Source organism: Hippocampus zosterae, chromosome 13 (assembly GCF_025434085.1).
Source record: "Hippocampus zosterae strain Florida chromosome 13, ASM2543408v3, whole genome shotgun sequence".
NCBI classification, from domain to species: Eukaryota; Metazoa; Chordata; class Actinopteri; order Syngnathiformes; family Syngnathidae; genus Hippocampus; species Hippocampus zosterae.
In genome coordinates this window covers 6,020,402-6,034,125 of record NC_067463.1, presented here as the reverse complement: position 1 = coordinate 6,034,125, position 13,724 = coordinate 6,020,402, and the positions used below count along the sequence as shown (strand labels likewise).

At 43.4% G+C, this 13,724-nt stretch overlaps 1 protein-coding gene across 1 annotated transcript; it reads left to right on the top strand.

The window, feature by feature from the left end:
- Positions 1-2,008: 2,008 nt before the first annotated feature.
- Positions 2,009-13,547, top strand: arhgef38 (Rho guanine nucleotide exchange factor (GEF) 38). Its single transcript, XM_052084466.1, has 14 exons — positions 2,009-2,535; positions 6,813-6,997; positions 7,526-7,643; positions 7,740-7,887; positions 8,734-8,751; positions 8,851-9,050; positions 9,145-9,275; positions 9,373-9,477; positions 9,555-9,659; positions 10,308-10,682; positions 10,765-10,902; positions 11,594-11,795; positions 12,476-12,771; positions 13,047-13,547. Exons 1-14 carry the CDS (start codon positions 2,331-2,333, stop codon positions 13,227-13,229), a joined length of 2,409 nt encoding a protein of 802 aa, XP_051940426.1. The 5' UTR covers positions 2,009-2,330; the 3' UTR covers positions 13,230-13,547.
- Positions 13,548-13,724: the final 177 nt, after the last annotated feature.

The window sequence follows — 13,724 nt, the reverse complement described above, 5'->3', positions numbered from 1 at the left end:
AAATAAAAAAGAAATAAATACATACCGTATATAATAAATAAATAAATGAAATCACGAAATATTGTGGTGACAGTTATTCATATACCTGAAAGCGTTGAAAGGGAGTAGCTTTCTGTTTGCTGAGTTCACAGTCAGATTTGTTGAATAGAGGAAAGAGACATGACTCGCCTTTGTCTCCACTCGTCATTTGCCACATCTCCATAGAGTAAAATAAATACTCAACTAAAACCGAAATTCACAGTGGAATTTAATTTGTTTTAAGAGGAAAGAAATACAATGAATCAAAGTTGCAGACCAAAAAAAAAATACAAATAAAACAAATCAAGATAAAATCTAATGCAACGAAACAGAATGAAACACAAAAAAAAATAATGATGTTATGCAAATTGGAAAGTAAGCAAAAAACAGAGCAAAATAATGACAATTCACGACCATAAAAATCTATGCTGTGACCTGTGATCACGTATTGGGGCACAACCCTTCATTTGGGATTGTGTTCTTTCTAATTATTTTCTTTCATTTACAATTTAACCACGCCGTTTTGCATGCCAAATTGTGAGTTTCCAAGAATTGTGCAAAACACGTCCCTCTTGACAGTCTTATGACTTTAATGTTGACACTGCATGATCAGCTCAAAGTCCACATGCACCGCGCAATGAACAAACAATCGGCCCTTGGCCTCCTTCATCTTTTATCTTTGTATGTCCGCAGTGCACAATTCAAACAAACGATGTCATCTGCAGACTGAGTGAGTGGGTTATTGAAATCCAAAAGTGCATGGTTGTTTTTGATTCCGTTGCCATAGAGCTGTGATTTCACCACAAACACGTTGACATGAATTCTGTGCTTGTTACAACCTGATTCCTTCGATCGGTACACATGTTCAATCCGAAGGTCATGGCAATCCATCATCTCTCAAAATGCCCAATGACTGAATGTGTACAATAAAGTTATTCATTGAAAACATTGGACTTAGGTCTTCTAGGAAAGCCGCACTTCGAGAGAGATGATGTGACAAGAAACCCCACAGGGACCAAACATATGAGCTTGCTGTCATTGTGTGTTTGCATGAATCTCAACAGGATTCAGAGTGCTGTTGTACTCAGAGAAGGTCCACTCATGTGACATCCTCACTATTTCCTGCCATGTATTTATGATACCCGTGCCTGCCCAGTGAGTGCATTTCATGTCACGGGAGAGAAACTGGCGCACTCACATTACACACGCTTTGAATTGGGAGTAAATGCATCCATTCATTGTGCTCCCAAAGAACCTGCTGGACCTGACTTACATTTCATGCATCACTTTTTTTTTTAATTATTTTTTGTCAATGAAAAATCTGTTCAAACTTCAGCTGCTTATGACCTGGCTTTTTCTACTCTATTAAATAATAATACTGTATGTAATGAATACTATAATTTGCTGAAAGCGTAAACACACATTAAAACAAACATTTTTTTGATCATTCATACTTACAGTACATGTAAAATTTCTAAAATAAAAATAACAAAATGAACACATATATATATATATATATATATATATATATATATATATATATATATATATATATATATATATATATATATATATATATATATATATATTCATTTTATATTTAATAATACACACTTAATTATTCTGGACATTTGAAATGAATAGCTCATTTTATTATGGATAATAAATATAATAGTCCGACTAATACTGAATATCAGTAATCCTGCATATAAGTAATAATAATTGATCATTAGAAATAAACACACATTTGCATCAATCTAACCAACTGATTTTTAATGGTATTTTAATTACCTAAGCACCATGTCATTACCATAATGGCAGTTACAATTCTTTTACAAAAATATTTCCATATCCGTTGATTTTTTTTTACTCAGTCACTACATGGTTGGGAAATATACACAATTTGAAACATTAAAGTTGAGTATTGAATTCCCAACTTTTTTGTGAAACATCATGGGAGTGAAACGATCTAAATTGAAAAATCATTACTTTCCATTTTTATTAATTCAATTACTGAAGTTAAGTCAGTCCATTTAGATATTTTTTTTTCCAAGCAGGGTCACGAGGGAGCACGCACCGACATTCTCTCTCAGGTTTCTAGCTTGCAAAAGTTTTCCCATGCAAGCAAAGTCACATCCCACAGCAGAGGAGAGGCGTGTTCACACCAGCGCTCATGTCAGGTGGACGAGGGGTGGGGTGGAGCCTTGTTACCTGTGCGGAGCAGGTAACCAGCACACAGGGGAAAGAGTGCACCTGTTCCCGTTCCCAGGGCTGCCTTCCTTTACCGGACGAGCCACCACGGGCAGCTCATCATGGATGCCAAGGAGGCCGGCGGCGCGGAGAAGAACAAGGAGAAGGTGATCAAGCGCAGGAACCGACCGGTGTTCCTGCGCTACCTGGAGAGGAGGAAGACGGACAGCATCGTGGCCGACGAGACCTGCAAAGGTGACATCAACCTGGGGACGCTGGTGAGGCGCAGTCAGTCTGACAAGACGGAGTACAGCGCTAAACTTAAAGGTAAGGCGGCTAATGACATCCCCAGAGTGGGTCACACAACTATGGCAACAATCCACACACGCTCCATCCAATGTGCAAACACATCGGCTTGCAAAAACTTTTTGAGATGACAACTGGTTTGACATCAGAGGGTTCAAACATAGCCGTGGATATTCTGCACCTGTTATGTTCCGATGAATAGGAGATACTCTCACGGGGACGAGATCCACATATGCAAACTGTGCAGATAAGTGTGGCACACGCCAGCTGGTAAACAAGCGCTGCACTTTGACTTTGGCTGTTTTTTTGGCGAATGATTTTCAGAGGGGGCAGTAAGTCATAAATGAGTTTGAGTTTTTAAACCTTCAAGTTTCAAACAAGGCCCAAAGTTACGGCAGCCAAAAGTACGCATGTCAAGGCGAAGCCCGCTAAATTTCAAGCAAGTCAAGTCAAGTCATTATTTGGGTTAAGCAAGTCATAATTCATCCAAGCTTGCCATAGATTCGCACATTGGCGCTCACTAAATGTACTTGCATAAGTTCGCCTTACTAAGACATTTTTACATTATTTTGAAACTCTCCCAAACCAGTCACTGTATTAGCTTTGTATTTGATTTTCTTCTCAATTAGTCACAAGATTAACATGAAGTTAATGTTTGACTGGATATTGGTGACCTTAACAGTAAAGTTAGCGTAGCTTATGTCTTTGTGGTTTTTTATCGTAAATTGATGAATTTAGACGTCAAAGTAACATTTGGTGCCATTCTCCTTTTTCACGACTTTGTCCAAATCATAATGAATGAATATTCCGAGTGACATTGCTGACTCATGGGATCATCTGAGGAAACTGCCTGGGCTGCCATGTCGCACACTCCACACACACACACACACACACACTTTCAAAACAAAATAAACAGCTCATGAAGATATTTTCAAAGTTTGAGTTGAGCTGTAGAACAAGCTCATTATGCTGATGCGGTGTTTTTACGCATACACACATGTTCCCAGACAGCCCGTCTACGGCAGTCAAAGGTCGGGAATGTGGCACTTCAGGCCAAATGAGTGACATCACCGCTAGAGTCAAAAACTATGTTGGATTTCCTGCAACACTTGTCCTGCGTGTTGACCCTTTTATATCCAACTAGCTTACTTCCCACATTCGCTAGTCGACCGATAAAGTCAGCTTTCACACACATTCGGTATACACACGCACTCAACTTTTCGGCGGCCGTTTACACGTCACTTGACTCCTCTCCAGTTCCTTTTGGCAATTTCAGTTTGGCCCCGACAAACCTGCACGATGGCAACTCGTTGTTGTTTTCAGTAAAAGCTGCCACCCGCCCCTGTTTTGTCTGTGGCCCGCACACACATGCCAACAAAGCGTATTACATATTTACAGGGAGATTACCATTGCAAATATTGACAGAGCGATGACTTCACCAGAAAGAGGAAACACATGAGCTCGCCTGCTCGCAACTCGAAATGTTGTCACCTGCCCGCCGGACAGGTTGGTCGACCTGTGCAACGTGACCTCAGTGTGTGTAACTATGCGCTCGGTACAATACAGGCACTACAAATATTACTAATGCATTCCTACTAAAACCTGATAGACACGAAAGTGTCAATTAGGTTAAATTGGAAAATTGGAAGATTTCTACTTCCTCGCGTTCAAAGTCGGCAAAAGCCGAAATGTCAGATATAATTAAAAAATAATATAAAAATATCTTGAGCAATTATCTTGGGAGGTAGTGCGGCGTGTTAAAAGTAATTTTCCCTCCAGATCTGCTTTGAAAATAGCTGCGGCCAACAACTGTAAACGTTCGGTCTGTTACGCTATAAACCGCCCGCCAAATTTTGGGCTATTCGGCTTTCGGATGAAATTTCAAAATGAACCTAAAATGCACTCAAACAGATGAACATATTTTGACCTTTTTATTATTTTCATTCACACTCAACAGAGTCAATATCACCATAAGGCGCCTTTGAGACATTTCCCATTTGACACTTCAAAATTGGGATTTTCCAGTCAATTTCATTTTCATTGTATTAAGTAGTTATTTATGCTGTTAGAAATGCATATTGGTCAAGCTCACACACACACACACACACACACACACACACACACACACACACACACGCACACGCACACGCACACGCACACAGTATATCTGTATGTGTGTGTGTGTGTATAGCAAATATGTGATGAAATATAATATTCCAAAAATGCATTTGCACATTTAAATCTCCCCCAACTCCCAGTCCAATCTCACAGTAATCAAAGAATCGCATAAAAAAGCCCCCCCCCCCCATCTAGTATATACATGCTAATCTCACAGATTTTTCAGCAATGATCAGATCCCATTAAGCATGTGTAGGAAAGAAGAGACCGTCATACATGTGATTTTTTTCTATGGTGATACAGCTTACACGAAGCCTTGTATTCTTGCCTCCTGGATCCTTTTCACTGGGCCCAGGCAGTGAAAAGCCCTGGATCCACTTTCATGGGAACTCCTGCTCTGAGAACCACAAAACAAACCACAAAAAAAATGGACAAAAATTTTTGGATGTGATCAGCAGCCGTTGTAATCGACCATATTAAACGGTTTGCAATATAGTGTAATGCATCTTGGGCACAGGTTGATGCCAAGTTTCAATAAGTTTGATGTGAGATTTTTGATGGGAGAGCGTACTGCCGTAGACAAAGGGATTTTTGTTCGCACTACATCAGCCCAAGAAGTGACCCGGACGCCTCCCCGGAGAGGTGTTCCAGGCATGCCCCACCGGTAGGAGGCCCTGGGGCCAACCCAGGGCATGCTGGAGGGACTGTGTCTCCCAACTGGTCTGGGAACGCCTTGGGATCTCCCCGGAGGAGCTGGAAGAAGTGGTTGGGAAGAGAGAAGTCTGGGCCTCCCTGGTAAAGTTGTTGCTCATGCAACATGTAGGCAGTAGAAAATAGATGCATAGTTTTGTGATGGAAGGATGAGCTGGCACGCATACTCTGTTTTACAACAATACTGTACAATATACAGTGGCCTCCGTAATTATTGACACTCCTGGTAAAGATGTGTTATAAACCCCTCATACTGAAAATTGTCGAAATGGTTCACTCAGCACAGAATCAAGCTCCTCCAATGGCCATCACTGTCCCCAGACCCTAACCCCATTGAAAACCTGTGGAGTGGGGCTCAAGAGGAGCGTGCAAAGAAAAGGACCCAGGTTGCTGGATGATTCAGAGAAATTGTGTGGGGAGGAATGGTTGACAATCCCGCTTTCTGTATTTTCCCATCTTGTAAAACATTGTAGATGATTAGGTGCTCTTTTTTGGGGTAGTGGGGGCAAAAGGGGGTTGTACACAAGTCTTCACATCAGGGGTGCCCATAATTTTGGCACACATGATTTGATGTCAAATTATTATTTCTTAATGTGGCCTGCAGTCAAATAGTTTTGTGTGTGTGCTTGCAGATGTGTGTGAGATGCAGACACAGCGTACGTGTGTGTGTGTGTGTGTGTGTGTGTGTCCTTGCAAAGGTGTGAGCTTATTAATGGTCGCCAAGCAGATGAAATGCCCGATCACGCCGGCGCATTACATCAGAGGTGCAATTCGTTTCGTAATCTGACACGAGCACCCCACCCCTGTCCCCCCCCCCCCCTTGCCCTCAATGCCGCCTCCAGCAGGAAGCCGCGTGTGGCATCGATTCAGCGGCGAGGCAGATTCTCCCTTGCCTGAAATGAAGGACACAGCCGCCGCAGACTGACTCGGCGGTGTGAGCCGTAAAAATAAAAGAGCCCAGTGAGCCTGACTGGCATATTAAACGAGGCCTCGTGGCCCTCCAGTCACGATAATTAGTTCACCTTGAAATAGTGCAGGCAGCTAAGAATCCCCCACCCCCTCCCCCAATAAATGCCCTTTCCTGATGGATCTGCACGTTGATGGCTTCCCTCATGGGAAACAAACGGCAGTCAATTGTAGTCATGTATGTGTTGGGAGGTCCGAAATCATTGCAAAACAAGGTCACCATTACTTCTGCGGCCCAGGGAGGTCTTCAAACTATGATCTGACGATGACATCACAAGACTAACCACCAAATTCACATGAATGGGCATTTTGGAGGGTCTTCAATGAGCCTAACATGCTTGTTTTTGTTGTTGTTTTTTGCAGCCAGAGACGACACACTCAAATACAGAGGGGGGCGGGGGCGCATCCGGGATTCTAACTCGGAACCTCTCATCCGTGCAGAAAAACGCACTAACCGTAATTCTACCAAGGTGCCCTCACTAATAATAAGTGTCGTTCTGCAGAAAAAATGACACCGCACGACTTGTCCAGCCCTGCTTCACCAGCACTAGACCCAGAGGAGGTTCGTTCGAGAAAAATGAACCGCAGATCAAAAGTCATCCAAGAGCTGATGCAGACTGAAAAAGACTACCTCACTGACCTGGAGTTGTGCACCCGAGAGGTGGTGCAGCCCCTGAGAAACATACAGGTGCGTTTTTGGAGGATTTTACTCACTGTGCCCACAAAATATGGAAAGCCTTCAAATCATTTCATCATAATCTGAAACGTTATTTCACAGAGGACAAATCACATTGCTTTTAGCCATTCCTGTGAATGGGGATGTGTCATTAGCGATATTGACAATTAATTTGTGGAATTTAATTCTGGGATAGGCTCCAGCACCCCCCGCGACCCTAGTGAGGATCAAGCGGCTCGGAAGATGAATGAATTTAATTCTGAGTTGTCTGTCAAGATCCGTAACTGGTTTTATGACTGACAAATCAGAACGAAAGAATAGATGTCTCAAAGTGGAGTCTGAAAATCCCAGCTATTTGAAATGTACTTACTTTTTTGAGACCAACAATGTTACTCCTGGATGGTCAAATTTAGGTTTTCAAAATTAAGAAGGCTGGCCGCAGACAACGAGAAGGTTAGAATTTTTGACTGAGCTTTCTTGTCTTGGAGCTCATAAAACTGTGCAGAGGTAGCTAATATTCCATCCACCGTGTTGCGTTAGGTAATCGATGTGGATCGTCTGTTCACCAACATGGAGACGGTGTGCGGGGTATCAGCTGCGCTCCTCAACAGACTCGAGGAAGCCATGTCTGACTCAGATCCTGAGGCGGTCATTATAGGTAATCGTCACTTCCCGCCCCCTATTTCTCGATATCTGAATGCTGACCATTTCGAGCTCATACCATTTTGGAAAATGTGTTTGCTTAATTATAAAGGAGAGGTATTCATCCAAGCAAAGGCAGCTTTAGAGGACGTTTACAAGATTTACTGTTACCATCACGATGATGCCAACATGGTGCTGGAATCCTACGAAAAAGAGGAAGGAATAAAGCAACATTTCACCACGTGTGTATTAGCAATGAAGTAAGTGTTACTTCCTCATGATATTCATTTCTCATTGCAACTTCCCGATAAAAGTCCAACCTCTAAGCTTGAACAAACCAGGATGCTGGAGGACCGATGTGGTGTTTGTGTTCCAAAATCATTTTGACATTTTTGTTTCACCCAATTCAAAACAGTCTCCAGAAGCGTTAAAAAAGATCTTTGACATTATTGTTGTTAAATGGGCTTTTACTTGTTTTGCACTGACAAGGTACTCAAAGCACTTAACACTGACTTCTAATTCACCTTTGCATGACAAGGCATCAGGAGTAACTGTGGGTTCAATATCTTGCTCAAGGACACTTCAACATGATCACAAGGGATGGGGATTGAACCCACAACCTATGGGTTGGGCAACAAACACTCGGCCACTTGAGCCATGCCACCCACCCTCTTTTAGTAACGAACCTGTTTTCTGACACCGGTGACCAAAATGTCACGTTTGGTTGTTTACCTGAGCCGGGAGCAACTGATGTCATTTTTAGTCGGCAGTCAGTGGCCGCCGCCTCCTGAAATGGACAAAAACGAGTGGATTTCGCTGCTTAACTCATATTCCACAAATGCAATATCAATCAAAACGTTTAGAGTGTTAGGGCTGCATAAGAATCGTTATGGTCCTGAAAAATTGGCTGTTGTCTTCTGCTTAAAATAAAAATAAAAATATCTTGTTGATGTCCCGTGAGGTAGACTGAAGCCAAAAACACGATGGACAAACGTAGAATTGAATGTTCTCATGGGCGTTCAACCTTTGAGGTTCCAGTGAGTTATGAAATGAACAATACAAATGTCATCTAATATTCAAATCTTGTGTCTCCTTTTAAATTGCAGGAAACTCTATGACCAAGAGTGAGTATCCCCAAAATGTTATGGTTGAAATACCAGACATTTTTTGCGGCCCACCTTTATTTTGTTTCTTTTCTTTTTGGTGATTGCGCTGCATCACAGAGGGAAGCCCCACCTGCTGGACATGGGCTCGCTCCTCATCAAGCCAGTCCAGAGGATCATGAAGTACCCGCTGCTGCTTGGCGAGCTGTGGCAGGCCACGCCCGAAGACCATCCCGATTCCCGGCCGCTGCAGGAGGCCTTCACCGCTACAAAGATCATCAACATCAACATCAATGAGTTCAAGAGACGCAAGGACATCGGTGAGTTTGATGACGCCGACCGGACGCGCTACAATATGCTGCAAAGTGATCTTCTCCATTCTCAACGCTCTTCTGTTACCATTTGCATTTTCAGTGATGAAGTACAAAAACTCGGAGGATGAAGGAACTCTGCGGAAACTTCACAAGTTCAACATCCACTCCATTCGGAAGAAAGGCGACAGGTTTGCTGGGTACCTGAAGATCCTCACTGGAGTTGAACCACAGGTAAGAAAAGCAAACATCACCATATATATGAAAAAAAGCCTACCATTTTAGATTCTTCGCAGCATCTGAAAGTCTTTGCTTTTATTTTCGCGTGCAGGTGAGGGATGAAGTGTTTGACAGAGAGGAGAAGCTGTTCAGGAGCCTGGAAAAAGCTGTCAGGCAGCTGGTTAAGAATGTCCAAAGTTACTTGCAGTACACTCAGGTTGGTGAACAGTCGTAAAAGTACAAAATGTATACCATGTTGTTTCCTCATGCTTTTATGGTTGTTTCTTATTTCAGGAAATGGTATCCGTCGCCGTTAACAATGTCCATGGAATGGAGAGGATAATCAAGGAGTCAAACGGCTCATCGCACAAAAACAGTGACAATCCCTATGAGCACTATGTGAGTCAGTCCAAAAAAAAAATGGCATAGCGTCACAGAAAATTGACTTCTTGAAAAAGTCTAACCAGGTTAAGTCATTTCAGAAAGTCGGCAGGCTTCAGGATTTGAGTGGAGAAAGACTCCAATCCAATGCGGCTTCCCATCGAAGAGATTATGTCCCTTCTTTTCTATGAAAGCATTTAATTTGGTCCGCGGAAATACAAAAAGAAACACAAAAAACCCCAAACAAAAAACAGAAAGCCATCCCTTTCCAGAGGCTCGTTGATTTAATAGATGAAGTCTGTTATGTCAGCCAAAGCTAGCCAACATGCTAACCTCTTCTTAGCTCAGAGTGGTAGCAGCTCAGCGGTTTTGAAGTTTGCCTTCTGTGACTCCAAAAGGAGGAACATTAAATACATTAGCACTCAACCTCCAACTTCTGCGGAATTACAAAAAAATAAAAATAAAAAATGAAAGCCACCCATTCCCTGAGGCTCATTGATTTAATAGACGAAGTCTGTTATGTCAGCTAAAGCTCGCCAACATGCTAATGTCTTCTTAGCTCAGAGTGGTAGCAGCTCAGCGGTTTTGAGGTTTGCCTTCTGTAACTCCAAAAGTAGGAGCATTAAAGCCATTGGCACTCAAACCTCCAACGTGGTCTTCTCACAGAAAGACAACATGGAGCGTCTGGTCCTCGCCCCGCTCACATCTCTTCAGGGCATGTTCACTGCGCCTCAAAAGCTCATCCAGAAACGTTACGACAAACTGCTGGATTACTGCAGCCGGCTGGAGCGCTCGTCGTTCTCCCCCTCATCCTCGTCATCGTCAACCTCTTCCTCCACCCCGTGCCTGGTATCGGTTGACCCGCCCGGTCCTGCCAGGAGGGACTACGAGGCTCTCAACGCATTACTCGTGGAGGAGTTGCAGCGGTTCAACGTGGCTTCCTATGCCATCCTCACCAACTGTGCAGTTTATGTTGTGGCTTTGCTCCGAGGCCTGATGGAGGAAATATTGTTGGGAGTTCCCTCCGTGCAGCAATTACCGGTGATCAGCAAACGCAGAATAGCAATACCTTCTCAAAGCATGTTTCCTATATCAAAATGCTAATTGCAACATATTTGCACAGGCTCCGTTGTCTAACATCGCTGAGGTGCAGAACAGCATCATGGATGAGCTGAATAATCTGGCATTTGTCAAGGAGAATGCACAGAAACTAATGGAGCGGAAAGTCAGCTTCGAGAGGCAACGGGACAAGAAAATAGCGGTAAGATAAGCGGTCGCGGGAATCATTTGCATGTCGATAGTCCCGTCCTGAGGTTGGATTGCAACGCTTCCGCCAATTTCCATGCCGCTTATCTTGCGCATGGTGGAGCTTTCTCGGAGTCGAACCTAATATACCTTTCTTTTTTTTTTTACACAGTGAGGCCAATTTAGAGTCTTCAATTAACCCCAACATTGCGTTTGGAGATAATTTAGTGTCATCAACATGAAATACAATTGAAAGTGTTTTTCAAACTTTTCATTTATGTTTTGGAGGACTGTGGCAGAGCAAGCGAATAACAGAGAAAAAACTAGGAGCTGACCTACATTGAAGCTGGAAACTTTTTTTTTTTTTAAAGTAGAAGGCAACAGTGCTTAACCATTCCTGGCGGTCGAGAGGTTTCATCAGTTCAGTGTCAAGATCGTCTGTCTCGATGTCAAGTTCAAAGTCCCTCGTTTTCCTCAAAGAGTTTCACAGTTTGGTGGAAAATTCCAAGTGATAAATACGAACACAAAAGACACCTCCAGGTGGTGATTAACTGGGGCAATTCCACGCTCCATCAGGTCTGGGCCATTTACAATTTAAAAGCTTTCTGCTGGAATGTTTCAAAGAAGAACTCCATCCACCTGCAGCTCCGCACAGCTTATCAGCTCACGTTCTACATACATAACGAACAGCACCTGTTACCTTCCAGACGCCGGAGGTGGAACATCAGACAGAAGAGCAACGTGCCCGACTGTTGGCCGAATTTCCCCCAAGTCGTCTTTACCAGCTCAAGAGGAAGTGCAACGGCTGCCAGAAGGAGGACCTCAGCCTGCTGGAGGGGGAACTGGTGGCCTTGCTGGAGGACACAGACCCATTGGGCAGCAGCAGCCGCTGGCTGGTTCATACCGGAGGCAAGTTTGCGCTCACGTCCGCGCATCAAGTCACAAGTCATAAGGAAGGCAAGACAACCCAAAAAGCCATCCAAAAACAGGCCCAGCCTAATCCTAGGATTTATTTACCACCTCTGCTGACCATTGAGCACACACTTCTCTGCAGACTGACCTGAATTTGGCAGGGAAAAAAAACTTTCTGAGAAAGACGAGTGAGGCCCAGGTGCTCTTGGGACATTTGCCGCTACCTTTATTCTTTCCTCTGGGGACGTGTTCCCTTGTAACGCTCGACAACAAACCAATTTGCCTTGGCAGCAGTGTTACTTGAATAAAAAGCCTCTTCAGATGCTAACAATTACAAAACAAGGACAAAATGTATTGTGCTCTAAGACTTTCATTTTCTCTCAAACAACACATTCTTGTTTTGTTTTTTGGGTGAGTGCTACATACAAAAAGAAAAGAACAACGGCAGACTTGTGTTTCCCCCTGGGATGAGAAGAATCCCCGCAAGTTGAGGCTGAATTTGCTTGTCTCACAGGATCTTATTCTTGACGTTCTGTTCAGTACCTGGAGTGAGCAAACTTCTTAGCTTATCGCTACAACAGAACGCCTGTTCCCCCGCACTCCAGAAAAAAGTCAGCGCGTTGTTCTAAACTCTTCATGTACCGGTAGTCACAATCTTCCAACGTCTTTCAATTTAGGTGAGCAGGGTTACGTGTACTCCACGTTCTTGAAGCAGTACAACCCTCTGAGGGACTCGCAGAGGGGAGGCCAGCTGGCTAAACAGCAGCAACAACAACAGCAGCAGCAGCTGCCGCCCGCAATGGCCGACGAGGACTTTGACGACCTGAGACTTTTCGTTTCGGGCAGTGGGAGCAGCAGCCTGAGAAGCTTCAGCATCAACACCACAGACAGCGGCTCCAACCTTTCAGGCCCTCAGGGCGAACTGGACACACCGGACGACCAGGAGGCTGCATTTGACAGCGACGCTCAGCAGGTACGCGTAGAAAAATATCCAACTTGCGTTTAAACTCTGGCAGGAGATGTCAGAGAGGAGCGAGCAAACAGTGCAGCAGTGCTGGTGCAGGAATTGAGCAAACAGTGCCACTTACTGGTACAATTCCTACATTGAGGGTGACCATCCCTTTTTCTGGATAAGACTACCGGGAGTTAAATTGGAATAATAAAGGTGATTGGGACGATGCTAGCTACGTAACATTGTAGCCTATTTAAACACCGGTGTGACATGTTGCTTCCTGTTTGTTTTCACAGTACTACGCTGTATATGCATTTCAAGCCCGTTGTGACCAGGAGCTAACGTTGCAGGAGTACCAGCATGTCCGCATTTTGCAGTTCAACGACCTGGGCGGGAATAAGGAATGGTGGCTGGCGGAGGTTGATGGCCAGCGGGGATACGTCCCGGCCAACTACCTTGGCAGGATGTCCTATGCATAAAACAAAACAAAAATCTCCTGATTTCAAACCAACCTGTGATGTTTCAAACTAGACTTATTGTTTCACTGACCGTTTCAACTGAATGTCAACCACTTTGTCCTTTGTGGAACCAAACTGTGGATCTTGTCATATTGAGAGGGTGACCTACTGAAGAACATGCGATTTAAAAAAATGTTATAATTCAAGCTGCTGTGCTGAGCACTTTTACTGTTTGTATGACAGTGTTGAGTTTCAAAGTCGTATCTGTGAAGTCAAATTTTATATGAACGTATTTTTGGATGAAGTAAAGCTTGTACGTGAAATAATTTATCAGATAAATTTAATGTCAGAAAAAATATTCTGTTTGTTTATATTTTGTTACATCCTGATTAAACAGCCTCTATGAAAATGACTCTTGATTTTTGTTGAAATTATTTAGATTGGATCCACCATTTTAGATCGTCTCACGTGACTCCTTGATGCTGTTCATATGTGGATTTTAATTATGTTTGTGGA

Excerpts from the sequence above, each read along its gene's own strand:
- arhgef38 (XM_052084466.1), top strand. The coding sequence starts at position 2,331 with ATGGATGCCAAGGAGGCCGGCGGCGCGGAGAAGAACAAGGAGAAGGTG. Across the intron at positions 2,536-6,812 it reads GTACAGCGCTAAACTTAAAG|AAAAAATGACACCGCACGAC; the intron begins GTAAGGCGGCTA and ends GTCGTTCTGCAG. Across the intron at positions 9,478-9,554 it reads GTTACTTGCAGTACACTCAG|GAAATGGTATCCGTCGCCGT; the intron begins GTTGGTGAACAG and ends TTCTTATTTCAG.